General features: G+C 35.1%; 2 protein-coding genes across 2 annotated transcripts; both read right to left on the reverse strand.

Annotated features, from left to right (window-relative positions):
• Window positions 1-5,474: 5,474 nt before the first annotated feature.
• LOC113334926 lies at window positions 5,475-7,619 on the reverse strand. Its single transcript, XM_026581151.1, has 5 exons — window positions 7,511-7,619; window positions 6,624-6,757; window positions 6,341-6,525; window positions 5,997-6,208; window positions 5,475-5,895 (listed from the first exon to the last, which is right to left on the reverse strand). The coding sequence occupies exons 2-5, from the start codon at window positions 6,740-6,742 to the stop codon at window positions 5,617-5,619; spliced, it is 795 nt and encodes a 264-aa protein (XP_026436936.1). The 5' UTR covers window positions 6,743-6,757; window positions 7,511-7,619; the 3' UTR covers window positions 5,475-5,616.
• Window positions 7,620-8,027: 408 nt separating this feature from the next.
• On the reverse strand, window positions 8,028-12,447 carry LOC113357176 (potassium channel KAT3-like). Its single transcript, XM_026600485.1, has 13 exons — window positions 12,155-12,447; window positions 11,637-11,852; window positions 11,272-11,433; window positions 11,074-11,131; window positions 10,661-10,978; window positions 10,238-10,480; window positions 10,048-10,146; window positions 9,939-9,971; window positions 9,141-9,326; window positions 8,934-9,020; window positions 8,731-8,791; window positions 8,431-8,580; window positions 8,028-8,264 (listed from the first exon to the last, which is right to left on the reverse strand). Exons 1-13 carry the CDS (start codon window positions 12,445-12,447, stop codon window positions 8,161-8,163), a joined length of 2,010 nt encoding a protein of 669 aa, XP_026456270.1. The 3' UTR covers window positions 8,028-8,160.
• Window positions 12,448-20,083: the final 7,636 nt, after the last annotated feature.

Genomic DNA, 20,083 nt, shown 5'->3' on the forward strand with positions numbered 1-20,083 from the left:
TGAGGCAGCAATTCAAAAATTGTTTGGTTGGTACAATCCTATCTCAGCAACCAAGTCTTAGTCACAACAAAGAAAAGCCAGAATTTTAAAATTTGTGATCTGTTTACTAAGTTTTTTTCTTTTGGCCATTCTAAATGTAGTTATGTAATAAATAGAATCATTTTGTGGTGAGTAAAATTTGTTTTAAGGATATATGTATATGCCCAAACTATAATTTGTACCGTTCTTGACGATGGTTTTAAAAAATGAATGGTAGATTTTATAAAATATAAGGATATCATCTCATAGAAACATTGTTAGTTGTTACTTTGCCCTATTGTACTGTTCCACTTCAGTAAACAGTAAACATTCTTTTTAAGCAAACACGTGAAGGATGAGCAGTCAACTATCAAGTCTTCGTTGGACCGAAAAAGGGTAAGCAAACACGTGGCTGTAAGTTTCTTCCCAGAAATTGGTGGGAAATTTTGCCGCGAAAAAAGAAACCTTTAATTCAAAACAATTGAATTTTGCCGCATAAAAAGTTTCCCAATTCAAAAACAACTTGTAGACGTTGGATAAAGTGGCAATCTGTATGAGCTTTCATTTTGAGTTAATATCCATGGATTATAATTTATCGCTTCGTATTGGTAAGATTAATGCTATTAGGATCATGATATTATCTTTTATCAATTTACATTCAACTTTGCTATAAACGAAGAAGAGTACCGTGAATTGCACTTCGGGAAAATCTGACGCTCCAGTAATGGCTCTGAACATTGGGATAGGGAGTGAGACAGGAATCAGCCCCACTCTCATCTACACAGTGCATACACCACTGAGTGTATAAATCATTTCCTATTCACATTTTGTTTTCACACATATAATTCGTGATGATTTCGAATTCGTTCATCTTTGTAGTGATCTAACATTTTGTTTTGCGTATATAATTTAAATCTATCTTAGTAATTAATGAATACTTACTGATATGATTTCCAAATAAAATCTTCATTGATTCGTTGGTGCATAACTTTTTATTTTATCTTGGATCAAAGTCTTTTTAAGTAATTTTTGGTGTTTTATCAGATCGATGGTCTAAGAAGACATTTTCCATTCTTTCTCATTTTGCTAATCATTTTCATTCAATTGATTTATACACATTCATAGTATACTAGTATTCAATCCAATTTTTATGTGTTCTACATATTTTCGAAGATGATAATTCACCGGTTCATTCCCGTTAACTTCTAATACATTAGCCGAAATTCTATATAATTGAATATCGATTATAATTATCGAATTTGTTTCCTATCATTATCTAGGAATTCTTAGCTTTTTGTTGACCGAATAAATTTTAAAAATCATAGTGCTTGTTCTTTTTGACCTAAAATGCTATTTATATCCTAATTTCGTGATAAGAGAAAAATAGGGACAGCGAAAAGAAAGAATCGGAAAAATATGATTCCTATGATTTAACATGAAATCGATTTAGGTGTTTTATCAAAACCTCGAAAATTTTAAAATTATACAGGTAATCCCTTTCGTCAAAAAATCTTTGGATCTCGGTCGATCAATTTTAGAAATCATCTCGGCCAATTTGTGTGAGGTCGACCGACATCGGATAAGATTGACGAATAACAAATGGAATCAAGGGAAGCCGATAAAAATTTGGTTTATTTGCTAAATAACCAAATAAATCCATGGAATCCAGGATAATTCTAACGTGTTGATTAATACCAAAGCTATCTTAATTTCTTAGTAATTACGGATGGTGAATTGACATTTTTTGAATTGTGACATTGGTTACCGAGTACAATTAGTAAACCTTATGCAGTTAATCTTATTTCCATAAATAATATCATTTCCCAAGTCTTGCATCACCGAGATTGAACTACGAATTTCAGCCCTTTGACAATATTTTGGAATCGTCTTATAGCCAAAATTGGCATTAATATTTTCCCAGTTTATTTATTTCCTCCTTATAAAAATTTCTGTCGTAATATTTTCTACCGTAGATACGTAATTTAGATCCAAAAATTTCGACGAAGGGCAAAATAGTCATTTCTGGGAAAAAAATTTAGACCCAGGGTAAAATAGCCATTTTATATATTTACAAATCGACGACATAATATTTATTTCCATCAACTTCCAGGCTAGGCTAAAACGGTCATTTTACCAGGAAAATATGGAAAGGGTAAAATGGTCATTTCAAGGTTTGCCTCAAGACTTATGACGAAGACCAATGTATGAGGAGCAATTGATTCAATTCGAGCTAAAAAACTCAATGCGGCCAAGAGAAGCGCCATCTGAGCATACTGAGTTCTATAAGAATAGAACTCAGTTCTCACAATAAAGATGTTCAACCTTTGGGAAGGCATAACTAGTCAAGACACCTAGCTTAGGACACTAGAGGATACTCAGGTCTTGGCCGCTCCATAATTTCATAAACAGTTATTTTACCAGAAAATTTGGGTAAAGGGTAAAATGATAATTTCAAGGTTTGCCTCGAGACTTACAACAAAGACCGATATATATATATGAAAATAAAAAAATTGGAGAAATCGAAAATTTGAGTAAAATTGGACCGAAAATGATAATTTCAAGGTTTGCCACAGTATTTAAGGCCACGAATAATTCAAATCGGACCAATTTGAGTGGAGTTGTAATGAAGTGGGAACAAATTTGAGCAAAATTGGAGAAACCGAAAATTTATCATTTTGAATTGAGGCGATTGCATCGAGTTGGGCGGCAATTCTCCATCACTTTGGACAAACGTGTTTCTTTTCTTCTGCATTTTGCGAATATATTCGGTTTAAATAATGGATAGCTGGAAAAAAAAATGAAATCCGATTCAAACCGAGTGAGGCGACCGAAATTGGTAAGAATGATGGATAACAAACAAAGTTAAGTGAAGTGGACGCCGTTTCGACTTGAATTAATAGGTAACCATCCACATACTTAAACCTATGGAATCCAAAAGACATCGAGTAAGGTCGAGCGATATTGGATAAGATAAATATATATATATGAGTGAAACTGACTAAGGTCGATGGACATTCGTTTAAAACGATTGATAACATGAGAAACCAATGAAATCCTATAGAAATTAAATAATATTCCAAAGCTTTTGTATGTTCTCCGTGAGTGAGGTCCTCTGATATGGCCCAAATTTATCATGTGACTCAATAAAATTGCTTAGTGCTAAAAATGTAGTTCTAAGTCTAAAAATATATCAGGTGACCAGCATTGCACCTTGGCTAAGACGATTGTACTTCATTACCGAAGACAAGAACAAATGATCAATTATCAAAATTAGCCGAGTTCCACTAATACAAAAAAAATTATCAAGTAATCTGAACTATATAAATTTAAAAATTTCAAGGTTTTCATAAAATTCAGAGATTGATTTCATTTATATCATAGGAATCATGGTTATCGGATTCTTTCTCGTAACTGTCCCTCGAATCTATAACGATTTATCGGTTAAGGTATTTATCAATTTACACGGTAAAATAATATTATATATGAAAAATGGTTAAGTCTCTATAAACGGTGAAATTATCACAAATTACTTGAATATATGGATGTATGAAGAAACACAAAAATTCAAGTCAAAAAAAAAAAAAGAACACAAATTCACCTGGAAGATGACAATCATGATCCGTATGATATTCGTACAACCAATAGAAAACTAAAATGTATAATCCAACGGATAGTAAGTCATAAGAAAAACTCATGCGGATTGACCATAGAAAGGTGGCCTTGGGGTGCACATGTGCGGCAAGAACTAACTTGAGGCAAGTCTCGTGACATGAAAAATGAGCTAAATCTCATCCGTCAATTTCTATCTAATCCTACGGTCTGTATTTGGCCTCTCTATAGAAAGCTTATAGAAACCCTAATCCTTCTCCATCCACTCATTTCAGCAGCTCTCTTTCACTTCCCTCTCTCTCTCTTAAAACAAGTTGAACCCTTCGTTCATGCGCCTCCCTCTCCCAATCTTTTCATCTTCTTCATCATCTTTACTGTCTTAGTAGATCTCCTGTTAAATGATAAAAGTTGTTAATTGATGTTCATATATTTGGATTTAATGATAATTCTTTTTATTTGTTATTTGTCTTACTTCTTACTGAAACGGAAATGAAAGATTCAGATCTTGAATGTTGGTTTAATTTATCCATTAAAAGTTTGAGTTTTGTTTGATGGTTGTATTAATAATGGTATTCAAGTACCAGAGTTCCGTTTCTTCTTCCTCTGTATTAATCTGCTTATCTATGCTTCGATCTCTCTTCATAATTATTTTTTCTTTAAGATTTGTCAGTAATTAGGAATTGGGCCATAAATTACTTGAAATCTATATGAACATGGTTGTGTTGGGATTTTTTGATTTTCTCAATGGGTTTAATTTTTTTTTTCGTTTATTTTTGAAGGAACTAGATCTGGAATGAGTATTCATCTCAAAATCAGAGCTAGAAATACAGATCAGGATGATATTAGGCTTCACCAGTATAAATCTTGTTTCTAAGCTTCTCCAGTGATTTCAAAGGACGGTGATGGGTGGTGCTTTAGCTTTGTCCACGAGTTTTGATGGGATTGTAATTTTTGTTATATTTTTAAGAAATTGAATTTTATTTCTGTAATTTTGATTTGATGGAGATTGTATTTTATATTATTCCCTTAAGAAATAAAAAGTGAAATTATAATTTATTTATTTATTTTCCTTGTAGAAAAATGATTATGTAAATTGAATTTTATTAGATAATAAAGTTGACTACTTGATTTACTATTTTTATTTCGGTTCATATCTTTTTATCTTATATTCTGTATCAATTTTAATTCCATTTTGTTAATCACTGAAATCGGCTGATGTCGGAATATACGGTACCAGGATATTTTGAGCAACTAATTTCAGATTAGTCGCTCAAACTTATACTTCAAAAACCGATATAGCTAAACATGTTAATCGCTCAAGGATAGTTGGACTATACTTAGACCAATGACCTTATTACTCGCTAAAGGTGGTTGGAGTAAATTTAGAGCAATTACCCTATCACTCGCTCAAACATAGTTGGAGTAGATTTAAACCGATGACTTTATTTGCTCGCTGTATGTAGTTGAAACATGTCTTGAGCGATTGCATAGCTGCTCCAAGTCTTTACATATCCCATCTCTTCCAACCACAGAGCGAGTGCCACTTTAAGTCGGTCAAACCCTTTGAGCGACCAAAAACGGGCTCTAGCTACCAAAATCGACTAGTTGCTTAATCCGATTTTTCTTGTAGTATAAAGAACTGCAATGCTCAAACACCGACATTGTCCATAAAAGGGACCAAAACAACAATGCACCAGCATTATAATGATAACACGATGCAAGAATCAATGATTTGTTGAGGAAGAAATCATTTAATAATGATAAGACGATGCAAGAATCAATGATTTGTTGAGGAAGAAATCATTTCTTGCAGAATGAATGAAAATCATTATTCGGATAGTCTTAAGTCTATTTCTATAAGTATTTGTAAATTCAGTTTACTTAACAAAAATCAAATAACTAACACAAATATGGAGATTTAAGTGTAGGCTAAGATAAAGAGTCTCAAGCATGAAGTTACTCAGTACTGCATTTCTATTTGAGCTAGTGTTACTGAAGCCTTTGATAGCCGCTATCATCATTAAAGTAATTTCCAATATCCTGTTTTTGTTCTTGAAACAACCTAGAAAGTGACAAGCTTCTTTCTTCATCTTTTGTTTCTGTATTTTGATTTTCTCCTGGGTTCTTATCCGATGCTGACTTTGAACCACCTGCAGCTTGTGTAGTTGTCTCTACTGAACCAGGAATGTCCTCCTTTTCTCTAGAATCTGTTGTTTCTTCGTTCTGAGTGACCTCATCACCCGAGGGAATTACAGCGCCAATGAGTGCCTGGATTATTACACGATAATACATACTGTTTTATTAAGATGATTTTAAAAGAATAACCTATTTCAGTAAGACATCATGTGAAAGCAAAATGTAACTTTTACCTGAAAAAAGTTACCCCAATTGCCCCAAGCTGGCTCTGGTTCTGTCTCTGGCTTTACCCTAATGGATTTTAGTATATTCAAAGCAGAAAAGATCTCTACTTTAATATAGCAAATATCATCAATGATAAATCCTTTTCCGGGATCAAGTAGTTCTGTAAGATTCACTGCTTCATACAACGTGAAATTCTCTGTCCATATTTCACGTTCCATATCTACAAAAACACGGATAATAATCAAATAATCATTTCATGTATGCAAAAAAGAAAAAGCAAAAAGAAAATTAGTGCACAAAACCTTATATAGTGGGAATTGTGAATAGGTAAATTATAAAGTTAAGAGAGTACCGTATCTTCTTGTTTGCTCTTCACATTTTTGATTGACAATGGCCAAACTATACTTGACGTACAACCGTCTCTTGTCCAAAGTGGAAAGGCCTATTACACGTCGTGTTTCATTCCTTGTTGTAACCTCGCCTCTAGATGATTCGTAAGTTCCATGCTGCAATCTTGTAAGTTCAATACCCAATTGCCTTGATACGAAAGAACAACACAAATCAGTCATATAATTCCAAAGTATATAAAAAAAAAAAACGATAACGCACTGCAAGAATCGGAAAGTGAGACATACCAGTAAACACCCCACCTATAGAAAGCTTGAGAGTAATGTGCCATATCAGTGATATCACTCAAACTAGATAAGTTTTCGATCTTCCACACGATTTTTATCGAACTACCGGAAGTACTCATGACTATTTTGTTGATCTGAAAGAGATGAAAACTTGAGAACATTTTTGTTGGTATCTCTAATAAGAAAATTAAATCCTGATACAATGTCACTTCAAAACAATAAATTCATCAAAACTAACAAAATCCTAAAGATACACACACTTTTCGACAATGCAGGATCACCACTACTTCCTGACTTAGTCGAAAAATACAACATGCTCAGGTTAGAAGAGAAATCAACTTGAAACAAAATGAAAACACTAAAGAGGTAGTCTCCATAAACCTACAGATTTCGTCGTACTGAAAAATTCATTTCATTTCAAAACACAAACAAAATCATCCAAACCAACAAATCCTCCAGAAATTCATCATCATCCATGGCCATATAAGCATAATTTGTACACAAGTTGGGGTAAATAAATCAAAAAAACATGTAGAAATACTCAACATACTTGGTATCTACATAATCAAGACAGCAAAATCATATTCAGTAGAATATAATGTACAAACTAGACATAGTCCTACTTTGAATAAAAATCAACTTTAAAACAACAATAATTCCCATGTAAAATATAAAAACATACTCAAAATCACCAAAATCGTACTTTTCCCGGTGTCAAAATTAGGGGAGATAAACTAATCGAACCCAATTGGCAGAATCCAAGTGAAAACCATGCAAAAATAAACAAACATACTCAGTACGTTAACAAGATCAAGACAAAAAACACAATCAAATTTGAAGCTAACAAGCAAAGATTACAGGTAAATGAAAAAGTCAAGGTTTTTTACACTGGAAAAAAATCAAGATCTCTGAATAAACAAACGCCTTCTTCCTTGAACGAAACAGATCTGAAAACTCTTATTGTTGGTGATGCTGAGATTGAAACCTTAAAAAAATAATGAAAAGGGGTTTTAAATGAGAGGAAATTTCTAAACGACTTACTAGGAAATTTCTCTCTGAATTATAATTATAAAGAAGGGCTCGTAATGGGTGGGTGGTTGATGATGAGTAATTGTTTTCTTTCCCAATGAAAACATAAAACAACACATTCAACTTTTCTTCTTCTTTTTCCATTTTTGGGTGTGTTGAATTTCCTGCCAACCCTAGTGAAATGAATGTGGTGGATGATAGATTAAGCGTGGTAGATATCCCAGTGCTGGAGGAGGATATCATCTTCTTTTGGTAACCACATAACTTAACTTATGATAGGGTTGAAGACTTCCCTGAGTAAGTTAGTTTATATACTTTAACACTTACTTGGTCCATTTAGACAATCTGAATGGGGATTACGATTCTGATGTCCACACTTTATTATTTGATACAGTATTGTTTTACATTCTTGAATCATCAAGCGAATTTATACAATGTTGGATGTAATGAATGAAGCTTGTCTCATCAAGCGAATTTATACAATTTTGGATTAAATGAAGCTCGTCTGTCAGCAGTAGAACAGATGATCATTCTCTCTTAAAACGTTCAATTCTTCCACTTCTGATCCATCACTCATTCTAATTTTGCTTCTGGCTTTACTGAATTTTTTCTCTGCATGCAATAAACAGCAGGGTTAATATATACTTCAGTCTTCAGTTAAGTACACTATCCCACTGATGGATACCACAAGTTCATGCATATGATCAAATGTGTATGTTAAGTACACTTTTAGATGCATAATCTTTCATTTTTAGATGCATCTTTCAATCTGCAATACCTGCCAATTGAAAAAGCTCTTCCATCGATCCTGGCAAATGGATAAGTTTTCCGGGCTTGTTGCTTTCTGTTGTATTTAATTCATCCGGATGATGCCCGTGGATTACCAACCTCATGAGGGTACGTGAAGTGGTAGGATTTACTGGAACTCCTGCATGTTTTTACCAATACTTATTGTCCCAATTAACACTTGGTTTTCCCTTGGATTAGCAGGACCACAAAAAAAGTTTGAGTTGAAGGATTTTATCAATTAGATATAGATGATTTGACATGATAATAAATGTAGGTCTGAGTAATTAACCTTTAAATTTATCATTTCCCTCACGAGCTACTGAGGGTGCTTTCCCTCTCGAAATATTTCGCTGCAATCATAAGTAATATATTCATGGTAAGATTGAACTTATGAATATGACAACTAAAAGGATAACATGCTACATAGATTAATTAAATACTGCTGAAAATCGTAAAAATGTCATTTCTTGAACATTAATATGATTCTCTTACCCTGGGTAAATTATTGAGGTGATCACCAAGAAGTTCTGTTACAAAGGGAACTTGTTCGAGTATGTCTGCTTGTAAGGTCTTCAAGTGCTGCAGATGGAAGAATCACATGAGAAGTTCAAATAAAGCGCTGCACAAAATGTTTTCATCGTTTTTGCTTTTAGGGGCTTCTTATTTGTTATGTTTCTGTATGAATTCCGAACTCCATACCTCAATGAAATTCGAGAAGACTCGTGCTCCGTCATCAGCATGTTGCTGCATAATTTGCTTAAAATGCTGATGACTTATTCGAATAACCTGGGAAAGCCTCTTGCTTCTCAATGTAAATGGCTGTGGGATATTGAAAATCACCCCTATTTCTCCGGCCATTTCCGAAGGGCCTAATTTTGATAGGACCTGTAAAAAGCACAAGAATTCAGAGTTAACATAGCAAAATGGATATCATTACCATGTCGAAGTTTAGAGGAATATGTTCCTAGTTGAAGTCGAGATATAACTAGCGTTCATTTGTTTGTATCATGCTACGTTTCATTTCTGTAGTGCTCATATCATGTACTTAATACACTATACTGTTACCATTCTCATTGAGACTGATCCTACATAAAATCACCGACTTTGACATACTTTTTTCATCAGCTGTTGCCGAATTTTCATTGCAAACAATTAAACATGACTACTGGCACTTCTGCAAGCTTTCATCTTTATTATGCCTCATCATAACTCATGAGAGCAAACATGACAGTCAACATGCTGATAACGGAGCACATGTGCTCGTTTCCTCGAGTAAGACTCGTAGTGAATAAAAACTCATATAATATCTACTAATACTCTTTTGATGCTATGGTAAAATCTCAGCCATGGTAAGTATGATAAACTCAATAGTAGAAAATGAATCAGTCCCAAGTGTCGTTAATTGTCTCTGTATACCAACCTATAGTATAATTATATATTCAATGCATCATCAAAACCCTAATGTGTCGATGGGAGAAGAAAATTATAAGAGAGTACCTGTTCTGTTCCATCTTTGTAAGTCAGCAAGTCCTGCAGGTTAAGGCACACTAGTTAGCCTCAACATTTCAAGAAAGGAAATATGTTTCTAGAGGAAATTATGTCTTACCATTTCTCCAGAAACTATAATATAGAAGTCTGTCGGTATTTCGTTTTGTATAATAATATCAACTTTTGGTGGAAAGTATTCTGCCCTCATTTCAGTAATCTGCAGAGAGAAGTCCCCATACACTTATTATTAACTGGTGAAGTTGCAATAAAACTGATGATGGTGTACGTTATCAGAAAGAAATGCTTACCAACTGAACAATAAGATCTTCAGAAACTTCTTTGAACAGGTAACAACCATCCTTAAGAGTTGTTGTGAAAAGATGTTGACCTATACTGGACCTTATTGCTTTCGGTAGATATTGAAACACTTCGTCTTGCTGCATCTCTTGTGTTCTATGTTGTAAGTGCATGTGTGCCATCATTTGCTCTTTTAAGCTCTCTGGAAGTCTATTCGAGCTAGCGAATCTCAATATTTTATTGATTGCATCTCTCTGCAACACCGTTTGTCAAATTAATTAAAAGAGTTTGACCCTTTAATTAGACAGAGATTGTTATGAACTTTGTGTTTGTCATACGTAGACTACGCATTCAACACAATGATGCCGAACAGTCTTAGAAACATGGTCAAGTAGTTGGAACGAACAACAGAAAGCAACAAGTTTAGGCCTTACCATAGCAAAAGTTCGATAGTGACTATGAACAATAAGATTAGTCATATTACCGATGACATACGCAATGAATCCAATGTTAAAAAGCATGAAAAAGATGCTGAAAATCTTCTCTCTAGTGTTCTGGGGATGCAAATCTCCGTAGCCAACAGTTGTTAGAGTGGTAATAGTCCAGTACAAAGAATATGTGTAGCAAACCCAGATACTCCTGTCTTCGAACTTTCCTAATTCAGCACCAATCCATGTTTTCTCTTTATCGTAGTATTGGGTAGCCATCCAGAACTGAAAACAACCTACTGTGTGCACTATGAATAGGGTCACCTGTTAATGACATGAACCAAATTTATGAGTAATCCAAGTTAGTTGGCTAATACATTTTGTCAATACCTTATATCATAGTCCCCAGAAATGCTTACACAAATGAGTTTAATGTATCTTGTCCAGAAGTAGCTGAAACGTGTGTCTTTTTCTAACCTGATTCAAGTACGAGAGGAGAGATAGATAAATTTAGAACATAGAACTTCATGATAGTTTCTAGCTTCCTAAGGTATGTAATAAATTAAAGCCATGCTATTCTTTAGTCATGGAGTGTTGGAAATATATAATTAACTGACCTTGCAAAAAGCTTGCCAACACGGCGTAGTCGCCAGAATCGAAGGAGATTGAGGAAACCAAAAACAGCACCTGTTTTTGTTTTCCCAGTTAGAACTCTATATATGAGCGGAAACGGCAAAGTTGAGGCTACATCCAATGGAAGCCAAAACTTGGTCATGTACCTGTTTTAAGAAATAGTGAAAAGTGAGAAGAATATTAATGCCCAAGTTGAGACCATTACTACATGATGATCTGCGCTGGAAACCATGATACTATATCATGTTGAACTTGAACTCATCCTGACTTGTTTTACAGAGATTTTTTGTGCAAAATGTTTCCATGCACATACCAGATGATACACAAACAGGATGGAGAAAATTTTTACCTTACAGCAATCTTTTTGCGGTCGTCTATTAGGAGGTAACTAGATTTATCCATGTAGGCAACGAAGAAAGTAAGCACGATATCAATGGAAAAGAAGCCATCAACAACTAAATCAACAGGCCATAGAGACCCTATTGCTACCTTGTGGAATGCTAGCTCGAATGGGGATGCCCATGCTGAGTATATGACTAGAACCACAAGAAACAGTTGCCACAACCTGCACTTCCATTTAATGAATTATAACAACAACAACCAATACCATATTCCAACAGCATAAATTCGAGTAGTCAATCAATTTTTAAGGGGTGTCTCCACCAAGCTTTTAAGGGGCAAACAAGTTGTAAAACTCAAAGCAAGGTGGGTGCACGATCTTCTGACCTTGAGGTTTTTTTTTTTTGTATTTTTTTTTAAAGACCCTTTCAAGGTCAAATTAAAAAAGGTTTTACAAAATTAAAGATGCAAAAACTACTAGCTATAGAAAACAGAAAAAAAAAAGAAGAAAGAGAAACTTAAACTTGCCTGTACCGACGATCATGGGGTGCGATGATGAATTTTTTGAGGTCAAGATCATTACCGCCGATAAGAACTCCAAAAGCTGGCAATATACTACTAGAAAGTGTTGCTAAGTTATTTACTAGACCACTCCTACGTCGAGCTAACATGGACGGTGCAGCATCTGGATCTGATGATGACCTTCCACTTAATAACGGTGCCGGCGACCTTATTGTAGTACTCTCTGTCGATGTCACCGGTGATCTGCCTGCAGCTAGCTTCACGGACGATGACTGTGTTATACCCTCTGTGTACGGCATCGTTGTTTCTCGACGTCCGTTTTACAGGAGCTGATGCCCAGACGAAAATCAAAGAACTACCAAAACAAAATGAAATGAAAAATTGAGGAGAAGAACGAATTTGTCTCCCTGTCTTTCTTAGTTGAATAAAAATATAAATTGCGTCTCATGTATTTGTTCGTTGGAGTCATGGAAGGAAGGATGTAATATTATAATCAGGAAAATTGTCAATGTTATTTATTAATGGTGGCCTCTCATGAACTGCTGGCAGAGCCTTGGGTAACTGGGGTCAACGAACTCCACTCATACGATATCTAAGTTTCTTAATTAGTTTTTCACTTGCTATTTTGGTGAAAAATACTAGTTCAGGATTGTCCCACATCGAGCAGGAACCTACTCCTGCTATTATTTATATACCGCTAGTTGACGGAGATCGGCCGGACATCAGGACGAAGTGAGCGGGCTCTTCATTGGACCCAGGAAAGTCCCCGGGCCCTAGACCGTAGAGATACGGGCTCGGAAACGAGTAAGCTACGCGCAAAGAGGTCCGCTTGCTTTCGGGCAAAAGGCTGAGACACGTGTGGAGCCTGGATCTCTTGCCGTTGCAACCTTGGCCGATTTAACACAGTTATTCACTTGGTCCAGCTGGACTAACTGAACGGGGATTACGATTCTGATGTCCACCTTTTTTTTTCTTTCTTTTTCTGATCGTCTCATTGACTTTGAATCACTTGCAGAATCTGTTGTTGTCTCCCCTGAACAAGGACTTTACTTCTTTTCCCTAGAATCTGTTGTTTTTTCCTTGGTTACACGAATCTGAATGTTTTTTCATAAGATTTTAGATCATTCATTACTGATTTACATACTTTTTCATGAGAGCAACTTTTACCTGAATACTAACCGTGCTCCAATCTGGTTCTGGCTCCTTCTCTACCACTACCTCTACCTGGTCCTGGATGGATTCTAGACCAGGCATATAGCAGATATCGTCAATGATAAATCCCTTTTCGGGGTCAAGCAGTTCTGTAAGACACATTGCTTCAGACAACATCCTAAACTTTGTATTCACCAGATGTTATTAAAGAATAATAGCTAGGGAAACTATGAAGTTAAAAGAATACAATATTTTCTTGTTTGCTCTACTAAAAACTCGGCGTACCACGGTCACGTGCGCAGAAAACTGCTCAAGCTCAGTAGCTCACCCTACAAAATGATTGTACCAACTTGTTTACCGTAGTTGTATCAGTGATTCCCTATTTATCGAAAGATTATAGCCTACCTTTTGCACCCACACTTTGTGTTTGTGCTGAGTAGATGAAGGATAAAAGAGTTCTGCTGGGATACGTTAACAATAACTATTTCATCCGTTTGTAAGTGAGAACTGTCCCTTACCACATGCAGGCAAACATGAGTTACTGGAAACCCGTCATATCCAGTAACTCTAAATAAATGTTTAAATCAGTATGTGCAAGGAATTGCTCTATGGAACCTCAAAAAAAATTTAAAAAATAAAGAAACATGGAATGGTCATCGAAAATAGTAGAATATACCAATAAGAAAATATTAATAGTAAGAAAAGATTTACCCAGTAAAATTTTACTGGAGATCAACTCCTAACCTACACTGCTTTTAGCAACTAAAATGCTCACAGAAAGATCAGAGAAACATGGCATGTAACACTGAAGTGAGATTTCTAGGTTCCCCAAAAAGGTTTTACCTTCTCTCCACTTAGGCCAACCTGGGCTCTGGCTGATTAAATTTTACTATCGTCGTAAGAATCCAAACTCTCAATTGCATCAACCAAAGCTTGCTCTTGGTCTTTTAGCACTTTTATCACCTTTTCCGTCTCAAGTGGATCAGGATGACTACGACGGAAGACTCTATCTGCCTCCTTAACCAGTGTGTCTGTATGAAATATTTCAATGTCATCCAAAGTCTTCTTTCCATCCTGTGATGGTGGGAATTCTTTCTTGACCTGATTCTGTATACCTCCTGGAACAGAACCACCGCGTCCCATCAGCTTTGATTCACCTGATTGTATTGTTGTTTCTCCCGAACTTGGAGTTTCCTTCTCTTTTCTTGACAGTACTGTTGTTTTATCCTTTGGGCGAGGATGCTTTATCAGTCCAATGAGTGCCTGGTTTATTGCAGGATATTAATAAACAGATTTAGAGTTGAAATAGGTTTCTCAACATAAGAAAACCAGAGAACAAATTGTATGTTTTCAAAACTTGACGAACAAGAAAACCAGAAACCTATTACACTTGCCGTATACTTGACATACAAGACATACCTATTGTGACTCAAACTATAAACAGAAAATACAACTTCATTAGGAAACAATCAAACAAAGACTAAGTTTTCTAAACTCCAAGAATAACGCTGATCGGATTTTTGAGCATTTCGTGTTCACAATCTAAGGAAGACACAGGATTTAAAGAAAAGAAAAGAAACAAAAAAGTGCACAAATCCTAGTGTCACCAAAGGTTAAGGATAGGGAAAATATATAGTTAAAAGAGAGTTGGTATCATATTTTCTTGTATGGTCTTTGTGTTTTTGATTGATAACGGCCAAACTATACTCGACGTACCACGATCTGGGGAAAGGCCTAGTAAAAGTCTTGTTCCATTTAACGTTACAGGCCCGTGATTTGATTGGTAAGTTCCATGGCGCCCTTTTGGGTCAATAGACTCAATACTCGATTTCCTTGATACAAAATAACAGCACAAATTAATCATATGATTCCAAAGAACTAATTATGATACGAGTCGACATAAGGAGACATACCAGTTAAGACCCACATGCAGAGAAAACTTGAGAGAAGTATGTTTCAGTACTCAAACTAGAGAACTTTTCGATCTTCCGTACGTATTTATTCCAACTAGTGGAAGTACCCATGACTATTTTAGATGAAACTTTGAGAAAGATTTTGTAACTTTGTTCGCTATCTGTGCCGATGAAGTCTATGAAAAAGAAGAAAACACTTGTGTTTTCTTATAGCACAATTACGTATATTTTAGCGTTTAATGATTTGTTTGATGTACCTCAATCAATTAATTAGGAAAGGAAATAATTTATGATTGAGGAGGGATCCCCTCACACTTTTATTATCACATTATCTCACACGTTGGACGTCATTTTTGCAAATAAAAATCAGACTGTCATGTTTTTCCTTCAAGAATGAAGGCTTTCAGAGAACGTATGTTGTGCACTTGAGCATGCAGCTGATTTTCTATGCTCCGGGATTCTATGCTTAATGGAATAAGAAGTAGGAGTATCAAAATAACCAAACACTAAAGAATCATTCAGTACAAGACATTCCCCATTAAACCAATACAACAGCACCTGATTCGAGCAAGACAGTATACGTGGAGGGGAAGTCTCAAAGTAACAACCAAACTGAGTAGTTGGTAGACCTTCCTTGTTGAATTGAATATCAAAAGACTCCCCCTTGGTCCATACTTGCCTGACCTTGTCCATCAATATATACAGAAGAACCTTACAACAACAACAACAGCAACAAAAACGAAAACTTAGATATTTACAACGATGATCATCATTGCTTGTGACTATCTTCTCAAAACGTGCAATACAAAACCAAAGCTATGACATAAGTGGATGTATTCTCCAGGAGGAAATAGGGGAGAAAAAGTCCTGATCGGGTTAAGCAGAATTACTGCACCATCAGTAACACTGGTAAGGTCCTCCCTGACAACTACTGACTCCTTTCTGCACTCAGAATTGAGCACTGCAACATGCATTAAATCAAGATCGCTTTTATCCTTTTTTTCTAAACTAAAAATGAAAGCTCTATTAATGTTGACTCTCCGAAAATTAACAAGGTTAAAGAATAGACTAAACTGAAAATTAACAAGCTCTATTAATAGACACCTGACTGAGAGAGTGAGTGAGTGGATTTCTTAATGATTCCACCCAATCTCTAACCAGTATATAGTAGACTTGGGTATTTGCCTAACAATCTCAAAAGATCACCTATATATAGTCAACTTGGGCTTGGTTATCGTTAATTCAACAACAACTATTAACCGAAAACCGCTGTCCAGAAAAAGGATGCAAATCACAAAATCAAACTACAAACACACATTTGGAATTGGCTAATTCAAGAATGAGATACATAAAGAGTCTCGTGTACTTACAAAAACAAAAAAAATTCCTGACTACTGAATCTCTGGATTGGTATTTACTTCCAGCATTCCATCCCATTTATCAATCGTATTTTTCAAGCCTTTGGTAGCCTCTATTATCATTGAAATAACTTCCAACACTACAAGAAACTTAATATATTGCAGCACCCTATAGTTATGGCATAAACCCCTACTAGTGTCGCGATAACCTATGTAGCAAAAAGTTTTTTTTGAAGCACCAATCTTATTGCTGCAGCAAGAGATTATACTTTTTTGCCACAGTTGTGTGGCAAAAGTTTCATTTTGCATTACAACACCTATATTGAAGGTGTGGCAATATATGGTGTAGCAATAGCTATATTTTCTTGTAGTGCAATATTCTCCTTTTGATCTTGAAACCACCTAGAAAGTGAAAAGTTTCTTTCTTCCTTTATTGTTTTTGTATTTTGGTGTCTCCAGGGTTCTTATTTGACACAGACTTTGAAGAACCTGCAGATTTTGTTGTTGTCTCTACAGAGCAAGTTGTTCCCTTCTGTTCTTTAGAGTGTCTTGGTTTTTCCTTCTTCGCAGTGAGTGCCTGGATGGGTTTTAATATCTTCATAGCACGAACGATCTCTACTTTAGTATAACAAACATCATTAACGATGAATCCTTTTGTGGGGTGAAGCAGTTCTCTAAGATGCATTACCCGCCATGATGTCATCATGTGTGCAGGCACTTCGCATTTGCAGTCTAAGGAAAACACAGCAGGATAATCAGAAATTCTGTTAAGAATGTATCTGACAAGTCAAATAGTCTGGTCAGTTTGACTTGACCGTCTAGTCAAGGTCTGTTGTATTTTGGACAGTTTAGGTGTATTGCTATTGGTTAGTTTTATGTATGTAATAATTGGGTATATTTATACTTTCCTAAAAGTATTCTACCGTGTAACTTTGACAATCAATACAGAAACCTTTTTCTCAATATTCTTGTTTTAGATCTGATATTTCTCATGGTATCAGAGCGTTAATGATCCAAACTTCAACAAAAAAAAAAAAAATTTGATCAATCTTTTCGCTACCAGCTCAATATCTTTTACAATAATCTTTAAAGCTAATTTGTCGGATCTAAATATTGTTTAGATTCTATTGTTCTTCACATCAGAAACAATTTTTCTTCAATCAAATTTTTCATCAAGATCATATGTGTCTTGATTCTGGTGTTTACTTCATTCTTGGGTATGCAATTTTATGGTTCGAAGAAGCAAACGAATAAATCCTACTCTTGAAGTTTACAATACAACAATGTCTTCCGCTGCAACATCATCTGATGGTATTTCTTCTAACTTTACTCTTCCCTTCACCAACATCTCAAATTTTGTCTCATTGAAATTAGATAATTCAAATTTTATACTATGGCGTGACCAACTTGAGTCCATTTTAATCACAACTGATTTATATGGTCAGTAGAATAAAAGTAGCACTGAAAACTCAATCCCATCTCTCATTCCAGAATAAAAGTAGCACTGGTGGATGGGAGGCACATTAGGGGCGTGTTGTATAAATATATACCGAAGGTTGGATGCTATCCGATCGTATGTGTTTTGGGGAAGTGGTGAGCCATTAGAGAGATTATGGAATCAACCTCGCTAATTTGCTAGTACCATTGGCGATCCATTTGTCAAAAACAAATAACCAAAGGCTATTTTTGGTGGAACTGGAATTCTTGTCACAGTTTGCCGGATTCTGCAGAGAAACTGCCGGTCACTCCTTGCGGGGGGATTCACACAACACATATTCCACACATATTTACATTCATTGCAAGCATTGTACATACTGATATAAAAAACACATCATGCTCGCAGATAGAAATAAATCTCAATGATTACAAGAAGGTTACAAAGTTCCCACCTGATTTGATAACAAAGCCACGCCTACCTTGTATTTCTCCATCCACTGGTTCCTCCTTTGAATCGACCGTTGTTAATATAGACTAACTGGTAATCAAACAAGAACTATAAGATTTTATCCTATAAGCTCACACAAAGTTCATAACATAATATCAAACAAGTTCCTAGTTTATGGCTAAGTGATATAGCTACCACTTCTAATTTAATCAATTGTTCTATAACCTGGTATCAATATTCTAAGCCTAGATTAACATTTACTTATCCAAATGGGGTCCAATTAGATGTCATCGGAAAGCACTCGAAAAACTGTACAACTTTGCAAAAGGAACCTGAAGCTAATTCGGAACTGAAGTGCCCCAAAACATCAAAAGAATGAATCTGGTCCTAACCCTAGTCCACGGGCCAATCCGAATTGGCCCACCAAATCAGCCCGCTAACCTGATCCAGACCTAACCCTAAATAACTCGGTCCCACTGGGTCTGACTCACTGAGTTGGTCTAACTCAGTTAACTCACTGTGCTGACTCAGTCACTTAAATGAACTACCCAAATAAACTCATGATTATCATAATTATCTATTTGATTAATTCCAAGTTACTTTACATATATGATAACTACCCAAATCACTATTAAGCCATACAAATCAATTATAAATGTTACCTTGATCTCAAAGAGTGATTATATTCTCATCTTCATCATTTACATCAACCACATCATGATCATCAACATCTCCATAATAAACACCACCATGAATGACTTCTACTTCACTACTTTGATTCTCTTTATTCATTACTATATCACCATAAACAATCTCTAATATCACTTTCATCACCTTTTCCTACAAATCTCTCTTTATCCCTTTTGTTTGTCATCACATCTTCATAATTCCAAACTTTTACTTTTCCTCTCTAATTAATCTATCTCATACCTATCTCTTTATCTCTCAAAATTTCTATCGTACTCACTCGGTTATTTTTTAATAGGTCAGTTTCTAATTGGAAAAGTCAAATGTTACTTTAATTTTCTGGGACCACTTTTCTTTTAACTTCTTTTGATGACAAGTGTTATGTGAACCATTTCACTTATTTCTTTGGCTGACAAGTGTCATGGGGACCATTTCACTTCACTTCTTTTATTGACAAGTGTCTAGAGGACCACTTTCAATAATTAGTTCTCTTAATTTCCTTAATTTTCTCAAAAAAAGAAACTGGCCTATTAAAAAGTAACGGAGGGAGTATTTAGTATTAACCATATACTCTCTTTAACCATCTCTCAGTTTTCATTCAATACCAACAACACCAGCTTGACATACAAGAAGATAACTTCAAACATAATTTAAGTATATATTTCTACTTGATTAATTAACATAATTAATATTAATTAATTACTTAATATGGTTAATTTATTAACTTAATCGAAGTTATGTTTGAATAAATTTTACTATTATAACATCAACTAAGGTTAACTCATTTAGGGGTACGGTCAACAAGGTTGACTTACGTGGTCAAACGTCAAGCGTTCACTAACTTTTCGAGATACATGCAATGGTACCATTATCATGTCCAAATTATTATTTTATTAATTTCTATTAATTAATGTTCGCATTCAATTAATCGAGTCATTAA

This window comes from Papaver somniferum, chromosome 1 (assembly GCF_003573695.1).
Source record: "Papaver somniferum cultivar HN1 chromosome 1, ASM357369v1, whole genome shotgun sequence".
In the NCBI taxonomy this organism is placed as follows: domain Eukaryota; kingdom Viridiplantae; phylum Streptophyta; class Magnoliopsida; order Ranunculales; family Papaveraceae; genus Papaver; species Papaver somniferum.

What these genes read in the sequence shown, in the direction of transcription:
- LOC113334926 (XM_026581151.1), bottom strand. Translation starts at nt 6,742, where the DNA reads ATGAGTACTTCCGGTAGTTCGATAAAAATCGTGTGGAAGATCGAAAAC. An exon ending in TATAGGTGGGGTGTTTACTG is followed by an intron (nt 6,526 to 6,623) that starts GTATGTCTCACT and finishes TTTCGTATCAAG; the next exon opens with GCAATTGGGTATTGAACTTA. An exon ending in AGAGCAAACAAGAAGATACG is followed by an intron (nt 6,209 to 6,340) that starts GTACTCTCTTAA and finishes GTGTTTTTGTAG; the next exon opens with ATATGGAACGTGAAATATGG.
- LOC113357176 (XM_026600485.1), bottom strand. Translation starts at nt 12,447, where the DNA reads ATGCCGTACACAGAGGGTATAACACAGTCATCGTCCGTGAAGCTAGCT. An exon ending in AAGATCTTATTGTTCAGTTG is followed by an intron (nt 10,147 to 10,237) that starts GTAAGCATTTCT and finishes TTCTCTCTGCAG; the next exon opens with ATTACTGAAATGAGGGCAGA. An exon ending in TCTTCTCGAATTTCATTGAG is followed by an intron (nt 9,021 to 9,140) that starts GTATGGAGTTCG and finishes TTCCATCTGCAG; the next exon opens with CACTTGAAGACCTTACAAGC.